General features: G+C 48.4%; 1 protein-coding gene across 2 annotated transcripts; it reads left to right on the forward strand.

The window, feature by feature from the left end:
• The first annotated feature begins 10,774 nt into the window (after positions 1 to 10,774).
• LOC145361422 (progonadoliberin-1-like) lies at positions 10,775 to 20,862 on the forward strand. Of its 2 annotated transcripts, none has more exons than XM_080217161.1 (4): positions 10,775 to 10,857; positions 16,178 to 16,346; positions 17,940 to 18,017; positions 20,751 to 20,862. In XM_080217161.1, the coding sequence occupies exons 2-4, from the start codon at positions 16,203 to 16,205 to the stop codon at positions 20,781 to 20,783; spliced, it is 255 nt and encodes an 84-aa protein (XP_080073287.1). In that variant the 5' UTR covers positions 10,775 to 10,857; positions 16,178 to 16,202; the 3' UTR covers positions 20,784 to 20,862. The 2 variants fall into 2 exon arrangements, with proteins under 2 accessions (XP_080073287.1, XP_080073288.1); XM_080217162.1 differs by lacking the exon at positions 10,775 to 10,857 and adding an exon at positions 11,279 to 11,348.
• The last annotated feature ends 1,141 nt before the right edge of the window (positions 20,863 to 22,003 follow it).

Below are 22,003 nucleotides of genomic sequence, written 5' to 3' on the forward strand. Positions count from 1 at the left end.
ACGGCGCGGAAGGCCGCCGATGTGTGACGGAGTCAAGGTGCCCTGTCGCACCGACCGTTCGCTCTGCAGGGTTTAGTTCCTCGGGCCCAGGTCTCGAACAGGGACTCGCGGGGAGTTTCTGATGCCCCTGGGTGGCACCCACAACTCTGCCGCAACCCCTCTCCCCCTCCAACACACACATACACGCGCGCCTGTACAAAAGCAAGCTAAGTGCGCTGGCATTGCGCCGTCAGGGGCGTCGCACGCAATGGACCACATGGACTGGGCAGTGGAGGAGCCCCAGAAGTAGGCCTCTGACACAGCCTGGAGCTGTGGTAGAGTGTATGCTGGGCTGGGCTGGGCTGTCCTGTCGGAATCCTACACCGGTTAATCCCAGGCCGGTCTGCCCGCCTCGTGCGGGACGGGGGAAGAACTCCATTAGCACAGGATTCAGTTCTCCAGAGGTGAAGTCCTGGTCTTCCCCCTTCCCTTTCCCCACCTCCCATTGCTCCCCTTGGTGCCAAGGTTGCCGGGGAGGGAGGGAGGGGGTGCCATTCAGCTTGGTCACGCCAGCCTCTGCCAAAGAATCTCGCCGATTCCTTCAGCCAACGCCCTGTCAGCCAGTACCCGGGAGGGGGCATGGCCCAGGATGGTCCAGGAGGATAAGTGGCCAACACTCCCTGTCTGCGCTGGACTCTGGTGGCTGGGTGGGAGGGAGAGGGTATGGCTGAAGCTCTGTTACAACGACACAACACTAAGGCACGGAGCACAGCTCTGCCCGTTAAAGCAGAAATCTGGGTGCGTTCTGCAGGGACTCCTCCCTCACACCTTACCACTTCGTTTTCAATGTTTGAAGGGTTATTGCAAACTTGTACCGATCATCTGAAAGTAAAAAATATACACCTTTGCGGGATGTCTGGAGACTCACTTTTCTTTTACAAATTTACCACCGTTCATTAACAAATTGAGCCTGTCTTGGGTTTTCAGTTCATTTCTGGTTTTGAATCATTCCAACTGTGCAGAAGGAGGCCATTCAGCCCATCAAGCCTACACCAACGTCAGTCCCACCCAGACCTTATACTCATGACCACAGATATTTACCTGGTTAATCCCTCTGACTCAGACAATTTAGCATGGCCAATCCACCTAACCTTTCACATCTTTGGACACTAAGGGACAATTTAGCATGGCCAATCCACCTAACCTGCACATCTTTGGACACTAAGGGGCAATTTAGCATGGCCAATCCACCTAACCTGCACATCTTTGGACACTAAGGGACAATTTAGCATGGCCAATCCACCTAACCTGCACATCTTTGGACACTAAGGGGCAATTTAGCATGGCCAATCCACCTAACCTGCACATCTTTGGACACTAAGGGACAATTTAGCATGGCCAATCCACCTAACCCGCATATCTTTGGACACTAAGGGACAATTTAGCATGGCCAATCCACCTAACCTGCACATCTTTGGACACGAAGGGACAATTTAGCATGGCCAATCCACCTAACCTGCACATCTTTGGACACTAAGGGACAATTTAGCATGGCCAATCCACCTAACCTTCACATCTTTGGACACTAAGGGGCAATTTAGCATGGCCAATCCACCTAACCTACACATCTTTGGACACTAAGGGGCAATTTAGCATGGCCAATCCACCTAACCCGCACATCTTTGGATACTGAGGGGCAATTTAACGTGGCCAATCCACCTAACCTGCAAATCTTTGGAGTATGGGAGTAAACTGGAGTCCCTGGAGGAAACCCATGCAGACATGGGGAGGATGTGCAGTCTCAATGCAGACAATGAGCCGAAGTGAGACTCAAACCCGAGTCTCTGGCGCTGTGAGACAGCAGTGCTAACGACCGTGACACCATTTCAAGAGGATGGAGATGTTGAAATGACTTATGGATGGGGAGCAAGAGTGGACCATTCGGCCCCTTGTCTCTGCTCTCCCATTTGATGTGGGCCATGGCTGACCTGCCTCAGTCGGACTTGTCTGCTCGCTCCCCATTGATTTCCCAAGAGCTCAAAATATTTTCAGCGGTGCTGCATCCACAACCCGCGGGGGCCAGAGAATTCCAAAGGTTCAGCACCCTCTGAGCAAAGAAATTTCCCCTGTGTCGGAAATGGATTCTCCGCTTCACCTGTTATCCAGGTAAGAGTGTTCATAACATTTCTGTCTCCAGCTTCTGGAGCCTGCTTTCAATCTTGTACACCTTTGAGCTATAACAGTGGCTCGCTTGGCTGTTTGGGGGGCAGCTAAGAGTCAGCCACAGTGCTGTGCCTCTGGAATCATGTGTAGGTCAGACAGGGTAAGGATGGCAGATTTCCTTCCCGAAAGGGACATGAGTGACCCAGACGGGTTAGCATTCGTTTCGAGAGGATTAGAATCCAAAAGCAGGGATGTCCTGCTGAGGGTTATCGGGCTCTGCTCAGACCCCATATCCAAGGAAGGATGTGCCGGCCTTGGAGACGGTCCAGAGGAGGATCCCAGGAATGAAAGGCTTGATGTATGAGGAGTGTTTGAGGACCCTGGGTCTCGATGGAGTTTAGAAGGATGAGGGGGTGGATCTTACTGAAACTTCCAGAATACTGAGAGACCCTGGATAGACTGGATGTGGGGAAGATGTTTCCATTAGTCGGAGAGACACGGATCCGAGGGGCACAGCCTCAGAGTAAAGGGACGACCCTTTAGAACCGAGATGAGGGGAAATTTCTTCAGCCAGAGAGTGGGGAATCTGTGGAACTCGTTGCCACAAAGGAGGCTGGGTCATTGTATTTAAGACAGAGATAGAACATTACAGCGCAGTAGAGGCCCTCCGGCCCTCGATGTTGTGCCGACCAGTGGGACCAATCTAATGACCCTCTAATCTAAACTATTCCAATGTTATCCATATGCCTATCCACTGACCATTTGAACGTCCTTAAAGTTGGCAAGTCCACAACTGCTGCAGGCAGGGCATTCCACACCCTTACTACCCTCCGAGTAAAGAACCTACCTCTGACATCCATCCTATAATTACCACCCCTTAATCTAAAGCTATGTCCCCTCGTGTTAGATACGTTCTTGATTGGTAAGGGGGTCAAAGGTTACAGGAGAAAAGTCAGGAGAATGGGGTTGAGAAAGTTATTAGTTGTGATGGAATAGAGGAGCAGACTCGATGGCCTAATTATACTCCTGTGTCTTAAGGATTGTTTCCAACTGCCCAATGCCCCTCATGGTCACTGTTACTGAGACTTTGATTCTTTGAATGGTAAGTTTTAATTTGGAACTAAACTTGTGTTCTCCAGACACGTGAGCTTGGTCTCTGGATTGGTAGTCTCGAATCTTCATCACTGCTGTCGGAGCTCCCTTCTGTTAACGACAACCCAACAGGGTTAGACAGGGTAGATTCAGAAAGAATCTTCCCGATGGTGGGGGGAGTCCAGAACTAGGGGGTCATAGTTTGAGGATAAGGGGTAAACCTTTTAGAACCGAGGGGAGGAGAAATGTCTTCACTCAGAGATTTGTTTTGATTGGATTTGATTTATTATTGTCACATGCACTGGGATCCAGTGAAAAGTATTGTTTGATTTATTATTGTCACATGCACTGGGATACAGTGAAAAGTATTGTTTGATTTATTATTGTCACATGCACTGGGATACAGTGAAAAGTATTGTTTGATTTATTATTGTCACATGTATTGGGATACAGTGAAAAGTATTGTTTGATTTATTATTGTCACGTGTACTGGGATACAGTGAAAAGTATTGTTTGATTTATTATTGTCACGTGTACTGGGATACAGTGAAAAGTATTGTTTGATTTATTATTGTCACGTGTATTGGGATACAGTGAAAAGTATTGTTTGATTTATTATTGTCACGTGTATTGGGATACAGTGAAAAGTATTGTTTGATTTATTATTGTCACGTGTATTGGGATACAGTGAAAAGTATTGTTTGATTTATTATTGTCACGTGTATTGGGATACAGTGAAAAGTATTGTTTGATTTATTATTGTCACGTGTATTGGGATCCAGTGAAAAGTATTGTTTGATTTATTATTGTCACGTGTATTGGGATACAGTGAAAAGTATTGTTTGATTTATTATTGTCACGTGCACTGGGATACAGTGAAAAGTATTGTTTGATTTTATTATTGTCACGTGCACTGGGATACAGTGAAAAGTATTTGATTTATTATTGTCACGTGTATTGGGATACAGTGAAAAGTATTGTTTGATTTATTATTGTCACGTGTATTGGGATACAGTGAAAAGTATTGTTTGATTTATTATTGTCACGTGTACTGGGATCCAGTGAAAAGTATTGTTTGATTTATTATTGTCACGTGTATTGGGATACAGTGAAAAGTATTGTTTGATTTATTATTGTCACGTGTATTGGGATACAGTGAAAAGTATTGTTTGATTTATTATTGTCACGTGTGTTGGGATACAGTGAAAAGTATTGTTTGATTTATTATTGTCACGTGTGTTGGGATACAGTGAAAAGTATTGTTTGATTTATTATTGTCACGTGTGTTGGGATACAGTGAAAAGTATTGTTTGATTTATTATTGTCACGTGTGTTGGGATACAGTGAAAAGTATTGTTTGATTTATTATTGTCACGTGTATTGGGATACAGTGAAAAGTATTGTTTGATTTATTATTGTCACGTGTACTGGGATACAGTGAAAAGTATTTTGATTTATTATTGTCACGTGTACTGGGATACAGTGAAAAGTATTTTGATTTATTATTGTCACGTGCACTGGGATCCAGTGAAAAGTATTGTTTGATTTATTATTGTCACGTGCACTGGGATCCAGTGAAAAGTATTGTTTGATTTATTATTGTCACGTGTACTGGGATCCAGTGAAAAGTATTGTTTGATTTATTATTGTCACGTGTACTGGGATACAGTGAAAAGTATTGTTTGATTTATTATTGTCACGTGTACTGGGATACGGTGAAAAGTATTGTTTCCTGCGTGTTATACAGACAAAGCGTAGAGAAGGGAAGGACAGAGTGCGAATGTAGCTAGGGTGTAGAGAAAGATCAACTTAGTGTGAGGTAGGTCCATTCAAAAATCTGACGGCAGTAGGGAAGGAGGGGTGGCACCATAGCACTGCTGCCTCACAGCGCCAGGGATCTGGGTTCGATTCCCGGCTCGGGTCAGTGGAGTTTTGAGATCATGTGGAGTTTGCATATTCTCCCTGTGCCTGAGTGGTTTTCCTCCCACAGTCCAAAGATGTGCGAGATTGGCCATGCTAAATCAAGCCGACTGTCAGGGGGATTAGCAGGGTAAATATGTGGGGTTATGTTTGGGTGGGGATAGTGCAGACTCAATGGGCTGAATGGCCTCCTTCTGCACTGTATGATTCAAATAGTTTTTGGGTTGGTTAGGACGTGACCTCAGACTTGTATCTTTCTCCCGATGGAAGAGAGAATGTCCGGGGTGCGTGGGGTCCTTGATTACACTGGCTGCTTTTCCCAAGGCAGCGGGAAGTGTAGACGGGCGGCTGGTTTGTGATGGACTGGGCGACATTCACAACCCTTTGTAGTTTCTTGCGGTCTTGGGCAGAGCAGGAGCTATACCAAGCTGTGATACAATCAGAAAGAATACTCTCTGTGGTGCATCTGTACAGGAGTGGTGAATGTGTGGAATTCACTACCACAGAACGTATCATAGAAACCCTGCAGGGTAGAAGGAGGCCATTTGGCCCATCGAGTCTGCACAATCCCACCCGGGCCCAACCCCCTTATCCCTTCACGTTTACCCGCTAACCCCTCGAACCTACGCATCTCAGGACACTACGGGGCAATTTTAGCGTGGCCAATCCACCTAACCGGCACATCTTTCGACTGTTGGGGGAAACCCACGCAGACACGAGGAGAATGTGCAGCCTCCACACAGACAGTGACCCGAGCCGGGAATCGAACCCAGGTCCCTGGAGCTGTGAGGCAGCAGTGCTAACCACTGTGCCACTCAAGTAGTTGAGGCCAAAATGTTGTGTGATTTCAAGAAGGAATGAGATATAGCTCCTGGGACTAAAGGGATCGAGGGATGTGGAGGGAAAAGAGAGATGGGAATATTGAATTTGATGATCAAAATGAATGGCAGAGCAGGCTCGAAGGGCCAACTGGTCTCCTCGTGCTAGTTTCTATGTTCTAGGCTGACGGGTGGGACTGTGCCTTGGGAGGTATGTGCTTCAGGTGAGAAGCTCGACACACTGATGGTCTTTTAGACAATTTAGGTGGCACAGTGGGTTAGTGCTGCTGCCTCACATCGCCAGGGACCCAGGTTCAATTCCCATCTTGGGCTACTGTCTGTGTGGAGCTTGCACATTCTCCCCATGTCTGCGTGGGTTTCCCCCAGGCGCTCCAGTTTCCTCCCACAGTCGAAAGATGTGCGGGTTAGGTGGATTGGCCCTAGTCTTGGGTAATAGCAGGGTAAATGTGTTGGGGTTATGGGGATAGGGGCTGGTCGTGCAGGCTCGATGCAGGAATTCTGTGGTTTTGATTCTCCGAGCTGGGTGTGTTACAATCTTCCAAAACTTTATTTGAAATGGACAGAACAGGGTTAAACCCTTTTGGAACATTGGTACACGTAAGCCAGCGATTAAACCCCAGGTGGTAAATAAAAAGGCCAGTTAGCCCATGAATCCCCCTCTTAGTCACTCTTTGGTATCTTTATGCATCGCAGAAAGATCACTTAACGTTTAATCTCCCAAGTTTTAAGTGCATTTCAAGCCACAAGTGGAAACGTCAGTGTGTGTTTTCAGGGACGGCACAGTGGTTAGCACTGCTGCCTCACAGCACCCGCCTTGGTTCATTGTGTGCAGACTCTGCACATTCTCCCCATGTCTGCGTGGGTTTCCTCCAGGGGTTCTGGTTTCCTCCGACAGTACCGAAAGACGTGCAGGTTAAGTGCTAAATTCTCCCTCAGTGTAACCCAGACAGGCGACTAGGGGGGTTTTCACAGTAACTTCATTGCAGCATTAATGTAAACCCACCTGCGACAAATAAATAAACTCAAAACTTCTTTCCTGTGAGTTATCCTCGCCTGTTTACTCTTTCTTCAGTAAGTTAAGTTTATTTATTAGTCACAAGTAAGGCTTACGTTAACACTGCAGTGAAGTTACTGTGAAATTCCCCTCGTCATAAGAACTAGGAGCAGGAGTAGGCCATTCGGCCCCTCGAGCCTGCTCTGCCACTCAATAAGATCATGGCTGATCTTTTCATGGACTCAGCTCCACTTACCCGCCCGCTCACCATAACCCTTAATTCCTTCACTGTTCAAAAATCTATCTATCCTTGCCTTAAAAACATTCAATGAGGGAGCCTCAACTGGGCAGGGAATTCCACAGAATCACAACCCTTTGTGTGAAGAAGTTCCTCCTCAACTCAGTCCTAAATCTGCTCCCCGTTATTTTGAAGCTATGCCCCCGAGTTCTAGTTTCACCCACCAGTGGAAACAACTTCCCTGCTTGGATCTAATCTGTTCCCTTCATAAACTTATATGTTTCTCTAAGATCTCCCCTCATTCTTCTGAACTCCAATGAGTATAGCCCCAGTCTACTCAGTCTCTCTTCATAAACCAACCATGATGTGGAGATGCTGGTGTTGGACTGGGGCAGGCACAGTAAGAAGTCTCACAACGCCAGCTCAAGGTCCAACAGGTTTATTGGGAATCACCAGCTTTCGAAGACTGAAGGAGAAGCTCCGAAAGCAGAAACCTGTTGGGTTTTAACCTGGTGTTGTGAGACTTCGGTGTCCTGTCCTGCAGAGAAAACAAGTGTTGAAACAGCGAGGGTTGGCTTGTCTCACACCTTTCTCTCGCTGACTGCCCAGTGACCCGAATATGGTCAGTGTATTCCAGTCGATGGCTGTGAATCCCTGTCCGTCAGGGTCCCCCTTGTCCAAGTGATCACATCCGGTGGTTAGTGTCCACCTCCCTTCTGAGTGCCTGAGTTATTGCCTGGATGTTTCCCGAATGGGATAGGAGATGGCCACTCTTTCAAGGATTTCAGATGCTCGGTGTAACTGTGCAGACAGATGTTGCCTGTTTTAATTGTTCTGCGACACAAGGTGCAGATGTACAGCTATCTTTGCAAGTCACAAGAAGATTTTCTTTTTAAAAATCAGTTAGGGGTTCCAGCAAGTCACCAATTTCTACAGATGCCCCATAGAAAGCATCCTGTCTGGTTTTATCACAGCTTGGTCTGGGCTCCTGCTCTGCCCAAGACCACAAGGAACTACAAAAGGGTTGTGAATGTAGCCCGATCCATCACACAAACCAGCCTCCCATCCACTGACTCCGTCTACACTTCCCGCTGCCTCGGGAAAAGTAGCCAACAAAATCAAGGACCCCACGTTCCTGGACGTTCTCTCTTCTGTCAGAAAAAAGATACAAAAGTCGGAGGTCACATACCAACCGACTCAAGAACAGCTTCTTCCCTGCTGCCATCAGACTTGTGAATGGATCTACCTTATAGTAAGTTGATCTTTCTCTACACCCTAGCTATGCCTGTAATTCTACATTATGCACTCTCTCCTTTTCGATGTCCTCTATGAATGGTATGCTTTATCTGTATAGCATGCAAGTAACGATACTTTTTAGTGTATCCCAATACACTTGACAATAATCAATCAAATCAAATAGGTTAATCTTTCTCTACACCCTAGTTGTGACTGTAACACTGCATTCTGCTCCCTCTCCTTTCCTTCTCCCCTACGTACTCTATGAATGGTACGCGTTGTCCGTCTAGTGCGCAAAAAAAACGCTTTTCACTATCTCAATACATGACTATAATAATAACTCAAATCAAATATTAACTTGATCTTTTGACACACCCTAGCTATGACTATGACACCACTGTTATAGCTAGGATGTAGCGAAAGATCAACTGCATCCTCTCCTTCTCTATGAACAGTATGCTTTGTCTGTAGAGTGCACAAGAAAGAATACTTTTCACAGTATAGTATACGTGACAATAATAAATCAAATCCTTACCTTGTCCCTTACATACTCTATGAACAGTATGCTTTGTATCGTGCGCAAGAAATACTTCTCACTGCATCCTAAAACATTTTTTTCATTCATTCGTGGGACATGGGTGTCGCTGGCTGGGCCAGTATTTATTGCCCATCCCTAGTTGCCCCTTGGAGGGCAGTTGAGGGTCACCCACATTGCTGTGGCTCTGGAGTCACATGTAGGCTAGACCGGGTAAGGACGGCAGATTTCCTTCCCTAAAGGGAACCAGATGGGTTTTTCCAACAGTTGACAATGGTTATCTGTGGATTCTTAAACACCAGATTTTTATTGAATTCAAATTCCACCATCTGCCGTGGTGGGATTCAAACCCAGAACATGAGCTGAGTTTCTGGATTAATAGTCTCGCGATAATACCATCACTTCCCCATGTGGCAATAATAGAAGAAGGAGCTGAAGGATGGGTTAGTAAATTTGCTGATGACACCAAGATTGGTGGAGTAGTGGATGAGGTGGAGGGCTCTTGTAGGCTGCAAAGAGACATTGAGAGGATGCAGAGCTGGGCCAAAAAGTGGCAGACGGAGTTTAACCCTGATAAGTGCGAGGTGATTCATTTTGGTAGGACGAAGTTGAATGCGGATTATAGGGTTCTGAAGAATGTAGGGGAACAGAGAAATCTTGGGGTTCATATCCACAGATCTCTGAAGGTTGCCACTCAGATGCATAGAGACGTGAAGAAGGCTTATAGTGTGTTAGCGTTTATTAACAGGGGGTTTGAGTTTAAGGGCCGTGGGGTTATGCTGCAACTGCACTGGACCTTGGTGAGACCACATTTGGAATATTGTGTGCAGTTCTGGTCACCTCACTATCAGAAGGATGTGGAAGCATTGGAGAGAGGAGATTTACCAGGATGCTGCCTGGTTTGGAGGGTGGGTCTTATGAGGAAAGGTTGAAGGAGCTGGGGCTTTTCTCTTTAGAGCGGAGGAGGATGAGAGGCGACTTAATCGAGGTTTTTAAGATGATTTGGGGGATAGAGTGGGCGTGCAGAGACTATTTCCTCGGGTGGATGTAGCTGTTACTAGGGGGCATAACTATAAGATTCATGGTGGGCGATATAGGAGGGATGTCCAAGGTAGATTTGTCACTCAGAGAGTGGTTGGGGTGTGGAATAGACTGCCTGCTGTGATAGTGGAGTCGGACACTTTAGGGACTTTCCAGCGGTTATTGGATAGGCACATGGAGCACACCAGAATGATAGGGAGTGGGATAGCTTGATCTTGGGTTTGGACGTAGCTCAGCACAACATCGAGGGCCAAAGGGCCTGTACTGTTCTATGTAATAAATCAAAGCAAATGAGAAAAAGGTTTTGAAAGAAAGTTTGTCGCAAATGAAAACTCTGAACAGGGAGATGAATAACTCAGCTTAGGAGAGCAGTTCCTGGCTTTTGAAACGTGTGCACTTAATGGACCCCCCTCCCCACGAAAGGGGGACATCCACAAGTGAAGCCTTGCCTTAAGGTTATGTGGTGGGGGGCCTGTTTAATGTGTTGTTAATCTGTAACGGGTGAATAGATTATCTCCTGCTCAAGAGAAGGACATTGCTGACACACACCTCCCTGTCCCCACTTCACGGCACAGTGGGACACTGTCTCTCAGTCTGAGCACTTTGGGATCAGAAAGCATTCCCTGAGCTTGATTAAGTAGCCACAAATCTGTTAATTTTGACTTCAGCGTCTGAATAATGACACTGCCGAGGGGATTATAGGATTTGGTTTAATCCTTTGGACAGTTCCACCCCCACTGGGCTCTTAATGGCTGTGTTGTATATAAGCAGTGGCTGAAATGTGAACTGAGCACTGGGCTCCAAGTGTCAACCAAGCAAGGTAAGGATATTCTTCCTCTTGGCGTATCTCTTTCATCTTTCTCTCTGGTTCCCTGGGCTATCGGTGTCAGCTCCCGACTGTATCTCCCGAAGGTTCCTGTTTCTGGATGCTGAGTGCAACACGTATGGTTTAAGCCAGGGAGAGAGAGAGTGAGGGGAGCGCAGTGGATCCTGTCTTCATCAGAAGGTTATCACCAATTGCAACGGGATCCTGATCAATTGGACCAGTGGGCTGACGAAAGGCAGATGGAGTTTAATTTAGATAAATGTGAGGTGATGCATTTTGATAGTTCGAACCAGGGCAGGACTTACACAGTTAATGGTAAGATGCTGGGGAGAGTTAGAGAACAGAGATCTAGGGGTACAGGTTCATAGCTCCTTGAAAGTGGAGTCACAGGTGGACAGAGTGGTGAAGAAGGCATTCGGCATGCTTGGTTTCATCGATCCGAATACAGGAGTTGGGATGTCTTGTTGAAGTTGTACAAGACATTGGTAAGGCCACATTTGGAATAGTGTGTACAGTTCTGGTTGCCCTATTATAGAAAGGGTATTATTAAACTAGAAAGAGTGCAGAAAAGATTTACTAGGATGCTACTGGGACTTGATGGTTTGAGTTAGGAGACTGGGATTTTTTTTTGGGTCTGGAGCGTAGGAATGATCTTAGAGAGGTCTGTAAAATAATCAGATCAGCTAGATAGTCAACATCTTTTCCCCAAAGGTAGGGGAGTCGATAATTAGAGGGCACAGGTTTAAGGTGAGAGGGGAGAGATAGACAAGTGTCCAGAGGGGCTATTGTTTCACACAGAGGGTGGTGAGTGTCTGGAACGAGCTGCCAGAGGTGGTAGTCGAAGTGGGTACAATTTTAAAAAGCACTTAGACAGTTACATGCGTATCAGGGAATCTCGGCCAGCGTGGGCAATTGGCTTAGTCATTTAAAAAAAAAGGGATAGCATGGACAAGTTGGGGCCAAAAGGTCTGTGTCCAAACTGTAAACCTCTAACTGTATGCCGTGGACTTTAGTACAGCTTTCGACAAGGTCCCTCATGGTGGGCCCATCCAGGAGATGAAGATACGTGGGACCCACAGTGACTTGGCCACTCAGATTCAGAATGGGCTTGTCTGAGGAGAGTGGTGGCAGGGTGTTTTGCTGGCTGGAACTCATGGGTCCGTGCTGGGACCTCTGCCGTTCGTGATGCATATAAAAGTGTCTTGGATAAGACATAGATGGGTGGGTTAGTAAGTTTGCAGATAGACGGAGTTGTGGATAAGTGGGATTATCGATCAGTTGCAGAGATATGCTGAGAAATGGCAGATGGAGTTTCATCCAGGCATGTGTGAGGTGCTTAACTTTGGGAGATCAATTATTAAGGGTAAGTATACAGTTAATAGCAGGACCCTGGATAGCAGTGACACATGGAGGGATCTTGGGGTTCAGAGAAACATAGAAGATAGGAACAGGAGGAGGCCATTCAGCCCTTCAAGCCTGCTCCGCCATTCATCACCATCACAGCTGATCGTCCAACTCAACAGTCTAATCCTGCTTTCTCCCTTTGATCCCATTCGCCCCGACTGCTATATCCAGCCGCCTCCTGAATATATTCAATGTTTTGGCCTCAACTACTTCCTGTGGGAATGAATTCCACAGGCTCACCGGGTGAAGAAATGTCTCCTCATCTCCGTCCTAAATGGTCTACCCCGAATCCTCAGACTGTGACCCCCTGGTTCTGGTCTCCCCCCCACCATTGGGAACATCCTCCCTGCATCTACCCTGTCTAGTCCTGTTGGAACTTTATAAATCTCTGTGAGATCCCCCCCCTCGTTTGTCTGAACTCCAGCGAAAACAATCCACAAGCCCGTAGTCCCTCAAAGTGTCCACGCAAGTAGATAAGGTGGTACAGAAGGTGTATAGCATGTTTGTCTTTATTGGTCAGGGCATTGAGTACGACAATCAGTATGGAACGTTGCAACTTTATAAAACTTTGGTTAGTCCACACTGTAGAGTATTGTGTCCACATGACAGGAAGGATGTGGAGGTTTTGGAGAAGGTGCAGAAGAGGTTTACCAGGATACTGCCTGGATTAGAGGGTATGAGCTATAAGGAGAGGCTGGACAAATTAGGGTTATTTTCTCTGGACTAGCAGAAGCTGAGGGGAGACCTGATAGAAGTCTGTAAAATTATGAGGTTGATGGAATTTTTTTTCCCCAGTGTTGAAATGTCTAATCCTTGGGGGCGGGCACTAAAGGTGAGAGGGGAAAGTTTTTTACACAGTGTGTGTCTGGAACACGCTGCCAGGGGTGGCAGTGGAGGCAGATATTGATAGGGGGAGGGGTATTTAAGGGGCTTTTAGATCAACACATGAATATGCGAGGGGTAGAGGGATATGGAGCAAGGGCAGGCAGAAGGGAGGAGTTTAATTTGGCATCATAGTGCAGAAAGAGGCCCTTCGGCCCATCGAGTCTGTACCAACCACAATCCCACCCAGGCCCTATCCCCATATCCATACATATTATACCCACTAATCCCTCTAACCTACACATCCCTGGACACTAAGGGGCAATTTCCTAGCATGGCCAATCTCCCTAACCTGCACATCTTTGGACTGTGGGAGGAAACTGGAGTACCTGAAGGAAACCCATGCAGACATGGGGAGAATGTGCAGACTCCACACAGACAGTGACCTGAGCTGGGAATCGAACCCAGGTCCCTGGCGCTGTGAAGTAGCAGTGCTAACCCACTGTGCTACCGTGCCATATTGGGTACAACATGATGGGGCAAAGGGCCTGTGCGTGTGCTGGTACTGTTCTATATAAATCCACAATGAATAGTGAACTTAGGGAGAGAGATCCTGTGTTAATCGGACGTGAACGGTAGACTGGGCACTCACTTCTGCTTCTGTCAATAGCAGCAGACTGGGGCTGTAAGCTTTTGGGTTCGGAGGCACTTGCTTGTAATGGGTAGCTCCGTAAATAAATAGCTGTGGCTCCGGCTTCCAATCTGTATTGTCACTCTCCTGCCACTGTCCCAGCCGATGGAGATCCCGGAGGTTTGGGATTAGGAAAAGGCATCAAACAGCAGAGTCATTGGTAAGGAATGCCGCACTCAAATGGAACACACACCCACAGGTGAGGGATGGAGGTCCGTACAGCTAGAACTGAGAACACACACCCACAGGTGAGGGATGGAGGTCCGTACAGCTGGAACTGAGAACACACACCCACAGGTGAGGGATGGAGGTCCGTACAGCTGGAACTGAGAACACACACCCACAGATGAGGGATGGAGGTCCGTACAGCTAGAACTGAGAACACACACCCACAGATGAGGGATGGAGGTCCGTACAGCTAGAACTGAGAACACACACCCACAGGTGAGGGATGGAGGTCCGTACAGCCAGAACTGAGAACACACACCCACAGATGAGGGATGGAGGTCCGTACAGCTAGAACTGAGAACACACACCCACAGGTGAGGGATGGAGGTCCGTACAGCTAGAACTGAGAACACACACCCACAGGTGAGGGATGGAGGTCCGTACAGCTAGGACTGAGAACACACACCCACAGGTGAGGGATGGAGGTCCGTACAGCTAGAACTGAGAACACCCACCCACAGGTGAGGGATGGAGGTCCGTACAGCTAGAACTGAGATGTGAATGTCGGCAACAGGAATTTTAATATTTGTGTTTGTTTCTAATATCGCTGTCCTATTCTCATATACTGGACAGCTAAATCTTGGGGGGCGGTGTAGGTGCTTTAACTGGATCAGAGACAGAAAGGCCTCATAAAGGTCACACTTAATAAGAAGGGTGTGTTTTAGTTTATAAGTGTCACAAGTTGGTTTATCCGAGGTTACTGTGAAATTCCCCTAGTCGCCACACCCTGGTGCCTGTTGAGGGGGAATTTAGTACCTAACCAGCACGTCTTTCGGACTGTGGGAGGAAACCAGAGCACCCGGAGGAAACTCGCACAGACACGGGGAGAATGTGCAGACTCCGCACAGACAGTGACCCAAGCTGGGAATAGAACCTGCGTCCCTGGTGCTGTGAGGAGGCAGTGCCAGCCACTGTGCTGCACCCATGAAGGCACCTGGTTTGAAATGGTGATGAACAGGGGCAGCCAGGAGGATTTACAGAAAGCAAAAAGAAGTGAAGGTGGCACGGTGGTTAGCACTGCTGCCTCACGGCGCCAGGGACCCAGGTTCCATTCCCGGCTTGGGTCACTGTCTGTGTGGAGACTGCACATTCTCCCTGTGTCTGTGTGGGTTTCCTCCGGGTGCTCCGGTTCCTCCCACAGCCCAAACGTGTGCAGGTTCGGTAGATTGGCCATGCTAAATTGGCCCTTAGTGTCAGAGGGATTAGCAGGGTAAATGTGTGGGGTTATGGGGACAGAGCCTGGGTGGGATTGTGCTCAGTGCAGACTCGATGGGCCGAATGGCCTCCATCTGCAATTCTGTGATTCTAACCACATGGATCTGGAGTCACATGTAGGCCAGACTGGGTAAGGACAGCAGATTTCCTTCCCTAAAGGGAACCAGATGGGTTTTTCCTGACAATGGGTCAGTGGTAGATTCTGAATTCCAGATTTCTTTTATTGAGTTCAAATTCCACCATCTGCCGTGGTGGGATTCGAACCCGGGGTCCCCAGAACATTAGCTGAGTTTCTGGATAATAGTCTCGGTGATAATACCACTGGGCCGGCACCTTCCCCTCGAAATGTACTCAGGAAAGAGATGGTGAATGGCATCGAGAATATGGGGAGAAAGTGGGACATTGAGACAAGGATAGACCATGATCTTAGTGAATAGTGGAGCAGGCTCGAAGGGCTGAATGGCCTCCTGGTTTCATTGTTTAAAAGCTTCTGGTGGGGCTAGTTAAAACCTTGCTGTTTAAAGTTTATTTATTAGTTTCACAAGTGGGCTTACGTTAACAGTGCAATGAAGTCACTGTGAAAATCCCCCTAGTTGCCACACTCTGGCGCCTGTTCGGGTACATGAGGGAGAATCTGGCATGGAATCATAGAATCCCAACAGTGCAGAAGGAGGCCATTGAGCCCCCACTGACCACAATCCCACCCAGGCCCTAACCCCATACATTTAGCATACTAATCCCCCTGATACTAAGGGCTATATTAGCATGGCCAATCCACCTAACCCGCACATCTTTGGACTGTGGGAGGAAACCCATGCAGACATGGGGAGAATGTGCAAACTCTACACAAATCGTTTACAATTTTCATTCTTCTTCTTGCAATTTACTCAAGATGATTTATCACCCCGACTTGTTTTCCCAAATTTAAAAATAAACATGAATCTTTGTTTGCAGCTAACGTCACTCTCGCTATCCCAGAATGTCAGCCAAGATGAGATCGCTTGTCTACCTCGCCCTGGGGTTCACCATCTTTGTCAATCTACTGTCCGCACAGCATTGGTCCTTTGACCTCCGACCTGGCGGGAAGAGAGCTGGGAGCGATCTTCTGGAATCACTTCAGGAAGTAGGTGCCTTGATTCTGTCTTTTCCCAGGTTTTAACTTGCCTCTTCCAAGGCAGAATCCTACACGTGCACGTGCACTTGTACCAGCAGAGGGACTCTGCATGACAGAATGCCCCATGCATTTACAGCACGTTCTGATTCAAAATGTCTCTGGTTGAATATCAAACAGACTCTGCCCCGGTTCAAACTAATCACTAAATGTTCTGGCTTAGTCACAACTACCTCTGTCACCCAGAAGGTTTGAAAAGAAGCAGCAAGGGTGTGGGGAAAGAATGGGGAAATGTTGTGCTATAATAGAGGGTCAGCCATGATCGTAATGAATAGTGGAGCAGGCTCAAGGGGACTCCTCCCACACCTATTTCTATCTTTCAAATGTGTTGAATTGGCCAGAGAATGGGAGGTGAGTCATATCCGACTTAGTCTCTCCTCATATGACAGAGCTGCCATCCCAGGAATCAGCCTGGTAAACCTTCGCTGTACTCCCTCTATAGCAAGGACATCCTTCCTCAGATAAGGAGACCAAAACAGCACACAATACTCCAGGTGTGACCTCATCATCACCCTGTACAGTTGCAGTAAAACATCCCTATCCCTATACTCAAATCCTCTTGCGATAAGGTGGCACAGATGTTAGCACTGCTGCCTCATAGCTCTAGGGACCCAGGTTTGTCCCTGCCTTTCTGTATGGAGTCTGCATGTTCTCCTCGTGTCTGTGTGGGTTTCCTTTAGGTGCTCCGGTTTCCTCCCACAGTCCAAAGATGTGCAGGTTAGATGAATTGGCCATGCTAAATTGCCCCTTAGGGGCTTTGGGATAGGCAGTGTAAATATGTGGGGTTACGGGAATAGGGCCTGGGTGGGATTATGGTCGGTGCAGCCTCAATGGGCCAAATGGCCTCCTTCTACACGGCAGGGATTCTATAAATCTGTGAAGGTCAACATACCATTTGCCGCCTTTACTGCCTGCTGTACCTGCGCTTACTTTCAGTGACTGATGCACGAGGGCTCCAAGGTCTCGCTGAGTATCCGCCCCTCTCAAGTTACACCTATTCGAATAATAATCTGTCTTCCTATGATTGCTACCAAAGTGGATAAGCTCACATTTATCCACATTATACTGCATCTGCCATGCAGATACCCACACACACAGCTCACCCTCCCACCCAACTTTGTATGTATCCCGATGCCTCTCAGAATTCAAGCTGGAACCAAACGGGAGGGCCAAAAAGCAGTTTGAATGGAGTATAAATAATTTAAGTTTATTTATTAGTGTCACAAGTAGGTTTACATGAATGTTACTGTGAAAATCCCCGAGCTGCCACACTCCTGTTTGAGTTACACTGAGGGAGAGTTTAGCACCTAACCAGCACATCTTTCGGACTGTCGGAGGGAACCGGAGGAAACCCGCACAGACCGTGACCCAAGCTGGGAATTGAACCTGGGTCCCTGGCGCTGTGAGGCAGCAGTGCCAACCCACAGCCTGATTATGTTCCTGGAATGCCCCTCCCCTCCAGCCTCTAATCAGCAGAGAATTTGAAGCTCGATATGAATGTGCTTTTTGAGGGAATTAATATTTCATTGCCCTTCCTCACTCCAGGTTGCCATGGATGCAGATGAGCTGATGAACAACCAAATGGTGGATCTTCCTCCTCCTGATTATTTGGGAAGTACTCTGGTAAGCGAGGGAGTGTTTGTACATTGTGCCTCTCTCAATGTGTTCCTCAAAACCTTGGCTTGTTAATGTTGATAGTTCCTTTCTCCACTCCCTATCTCTTCATTCATCGCCGGTCCCCATCAGACCATAAGATATAGGAGCAGAATTAGGCCACTCGGCCCATCGAGTCCGCTCCACCATTCGATTACGGATGATATACTACTCATCCCCATTCTCTGAGCTTTTTGCCATAACACTTGATCCCCTTACTGACCAAGAACCTATCCATCTCTGTCTTAAAGACACTCAATGACCCACCAAACCCTTTGGCTGAAGAAATTTCTCCCCATCTCAGTCCCTTTACTCTGAGGCTGTGCCCTCGACTGCTAATCTTTCCCACGAACGGAAACATCCTCTCCACAAATCTTTTCTCTTGAATTATACCGAGGATTATTCATCCCTGGGACATGGGCATCGCTGGCTGGGTCAGCATTTATTGCCCATCCCTAATTGCCCTTGGAGTCTCAGCCACACTGCCGTGTCTCTGGAGTGACATGTAGGCCAGACCAGGTAAGGACAGCAGATTTCCTTCCCTCAAGGACATTGGTGAACCAGATGGGTTTTTCTGACGATGGTTTAATGGTCATCAGTAGATTCTTAATTCCAGATATTTTTTACTGAATTCAAATTCCACCATCGGCTGTGGCGGGATTCGAACCCGGGTCCCCAAAAAATTAACCAAGTTTCTGGATTAATAGTCTAGTGATATTACCATTAGGTTGGCACAGTGGGTGAGCACTGCTGCCTCACAGCTCCAGGGACCCAGGTTCAATTCCCAACTGTCTGTGTGGAGTTTGCACACTCTCCTTGTGTCTGCGTGGGTTTCCTCCCACAGTCCAAAGATATGTAGGTTAGGTGGATTGGCCGTGCTAAATTGCCCCGAGATAGGAACTGGATAGGGGCTTGGTTGGTGTAGACTCAAATGGCTAAATGGCCTCCTTCTGCACTGTAGGGTTCTATGATTGTAACAAGGACCCCAGGTGAGATTTTGGATTAGTAGCCAAGTGATAATAGCACTCCGCCATTGCTTCCCAAGCAATGATACAGACTTGATCCTGGACACTAAAAATGTGCATGATAGTTCCAGCTGAGGTCGCACTAAGGCTGTACACAATTGCAGCAAGGTTTTTTTACTCTGCGTACACAGATCCCTTCGCGATGACGGCCACCGTACTATTTGTCTTCCCAGTTGCTTGCATGAACTGGCTTGTTAGCTTTTAACGACATCAACCTCTCAACGACAGATAGAGAGCAATGAGATTATCGTCCAACTATTAATCCAGAGTCTCAGCTCCTGTTCTGGGGCCCTGGTTTCGAATCCCGCCGCAGGTGGTGAAATTTAACTTCGTAGAATCCCTGCGCTGCACAGGGAGGCCATTCAACCCATCGAGTCTGCACTGACCACCCAGGCCCCATCCACCAACCCCAAAAATTTACCCTGGCTAGTCCCCCGACAGTAAGGGTCAATTTAGCATGGCCAATTCGCCAAACCCGCACATCTTTGGACTGTGGGAGGAAACCCGTGCAGACGCAGGGAGAATGTGCAGACTGTGACCCAAGTTGGGAATTGAACCCAGGTCCCTGGCGCTGTGAGGCAGCTGTGCTAGCCCACTGTGCCACTGAAATATCTGGAATTGAGAATCAGTGGGAAGCTTTTTCCTCGATTGGAAATGCACATTACAAGGGGCCATGGGGTGAGGGTGAGGTATAATTCGGACGTTAGACAGAGGTTTTCACACACAGGGTAGTGGGGGTGTGGAATGCTCTGCCCAGTAGGGTGGTGGAGGCAGGCACGCTCGACTTGTTTGAGTTACTTTGATAGACACATGAGCAGGATGGAGGGATATAGGAGACTGTTTTAAATAAGGATCAGGTGCCTTGGGGGACCTTCCAACATATTTTCTGGCTCACTTGTTTTACTTTTGAGCTTGTGGGGATTCCTTTGAATGTTTGTATAAGGATGTGCATGGTGTTGCTGTTCCACAGGCGATTCAGTCCGCCTTGTTGTCCAACAAGGGGCATACACGCGATGGGTCGTACGAGGGCTGCTCTTGGTTGTTTCAAGAATAGCCAAGTGCTTCACGTCGTTAGTGTACGCTTAAACGGGACCATCTGACGGGCAACACGACACCTCAGCGACTATCACTGTTTGCTGTGCAGATACATGGATTTGGGCCAGTGTCTGTGGGAGTTTGCACATTCTCCCCGTGCTTGCGTGGGTTTTCTTGGTTTCCTCCCACACCCTAAGGCTGATTGGTGTAACAAATTGTCCTTAGTCTCCCCTCAACCTGGTTTCCAATGTGGAGTGCCATAAGCATAGACAAGGGTCATTGGGGGGGGGGGGGGGGGGGGCACGAGGGGACTCTCAATGTTGAAATGGCAGCACGGGCTTGTTGGGCCGAAGGGCCTGTTGTCTGTGCTGTGTTGTTGTTTGATGACCATTGTCGGAAAAACCCATCTGGTTCCCTTTAGGGAAGGAAATCTGCCGTCCTTACCCAGGTCTGGCCTACATGTGACTCCAGAGCCACAGCAATGTGGTTGACTCTCAACTGCCCTCCAAGGGCAACTAGGGATGGGCAATAAATACCGGCCCAGCCAGCGACACCCATGTCCCACGAATGAATGAAAGCAGGCTTGGGAATCAGTTGCTTAAACGTCTCTGTGCCAACGCTGTTCGACTTTTCTGCTTTCCAGGCAAAGTTTCCACCCAGGAGGAAGAAGTTCTAGAGTGGACCTTGCTAGACTGGGGAACGACAGCATCAACCTGTTCGAGTGGTGGCATTTGTTATACCATCAGTCCTGAATCAACTCTTGAAATCCTTTGATGTTGAGTGCGAATAAACTCTCAAAACTCAAAACTCTTGAGGTCAAAGTGTGGTCTTGATCACTGTTCATTTATACAATGGGTGGGGGATGTAGAGAGAGAGGTGGAGGGTAGAGAGATAGGAGAGAGTCAGTGGGGGGGGGGGGGGTAGAGAGATGGGAGACAGGAGAGAGACAGTGGGGGGGGGGTAGAGAGGAGAGAGACAGTGGGGTAGAGAGGAGAGAGACAGTGGGGGGGGTGTAGAGAGATAGAAGAGAGACAGTGGGCGGGGGGGGTAGAGAGACAGTGGGGGGGGGTAGAGAGGAGATAGGAGAGAGACAGTGGGGGGGGTAGAGAGAGAGACAGTGGGGGGGGGGGTAGAGAGGAGATAGGAGAGAGACAGTGTGGGGGGGGGGTAGAGAGAGAGACAGTGTGGGGGGGAGGGTAGAGAGAGAGACAGTGGGGGGGGGGTAGAGAGGAGATAGGAGAGAGACAGTGGCGGGGGGGGTAGAGACAGGAGAGAGACAGTGGGGGGGTAGATAGAAGAGAGACAGTTTGGGGGGGGGGTAGAGAGAGAGACAGTGTGGGGGGGAGGGTAGAGAGAGAGACAGTGGGGGGGGGGTAGAGAGGAGATAGGAGAGAGACAGTGGCGGGGGGGGTAGAGACAGGAGAGAGACAGTGGGGGGGTAGATAGAAGAGAGACAGTTTGGGGGGGGGGGTAGAGAGAGAGACAGTGTGGGGGGGGGGGTAGAGAGAGAGACAGTGTGGGGGGGGGGGGGGGTAGAGAGAGAGACAGTGTGGGGGGGGGGGGGGGGTAGAGAGAGAGACAGTGTGGGGGGGGGGGTAGAGAGAGAGACAGTGTGGGGGGGGGGTAGAGAGAGAGACAGTGTGGGGGGGGGGGGGTAGAGAGAGAGACAGTGTGGGGGGGGGGGGTAGAGAGAGAGACAGTGTGGGGGGGGGGGTAGAGAGAGAGACAGTGTGGGGGGGGGGGTAGAGAGAGAGACAGTGTGGGGGGGGGGTAGAGAGAGAGACAGTGGGGGGGGGGGTAGAGAGAGAGACAGTGGGGGGGGTAGAGAGGAGATAGGAGAGAGACAGTGGGGGGGGGGGGGTAGGGAGAGAGACAGTGGGGGGGGGGGGGTAGGGA

The sequence above is a fragment of the Carcharhinus amblyrhynchos genome, chromosome 34, assembly GCF_965287045.1.
Source record: "Carcharhinus amblyrhynchos chromosome 34, sCarAmb.v2.hapA, whole genome shotgun sequence".
Taxonomy (NCBI): Eukaryota; Metazoa; Chordata; class Chondrichthyes; order Carcharhiniformes; family Carcharhinidae; genus Carcharhinus; species Carcharhinus amblyrhynchos.

What these genes read in the sequence shown, in the direction of transcription:
- LOC145361422 (XM_080217161.1), top strand. Translation starts at nt 16,203, where the DNA reads ATGTCAGCCAAGATGAGATCGCTTGTCTACCTCGCCCTGGGGTTCACC. An exon ending in TTCTGGAATCACTTCAGGAA is followed by an intron (nt 16,347 to 17,939) that starts GTAGGTGCCTTG and finishes TCCTCACTCCAG; the next exon opens with GTTGCCATGGATGCAGATGA. An exon ending in ATTATTTGGGAAGTACTCTG is followed by an intron (nt 18,018 to 20,750) that starts GTAAGCGAGGGA and finishes TCTGCTTTCCAG; the next exon opens with GCAAAGTTTCCACCCAGGAG.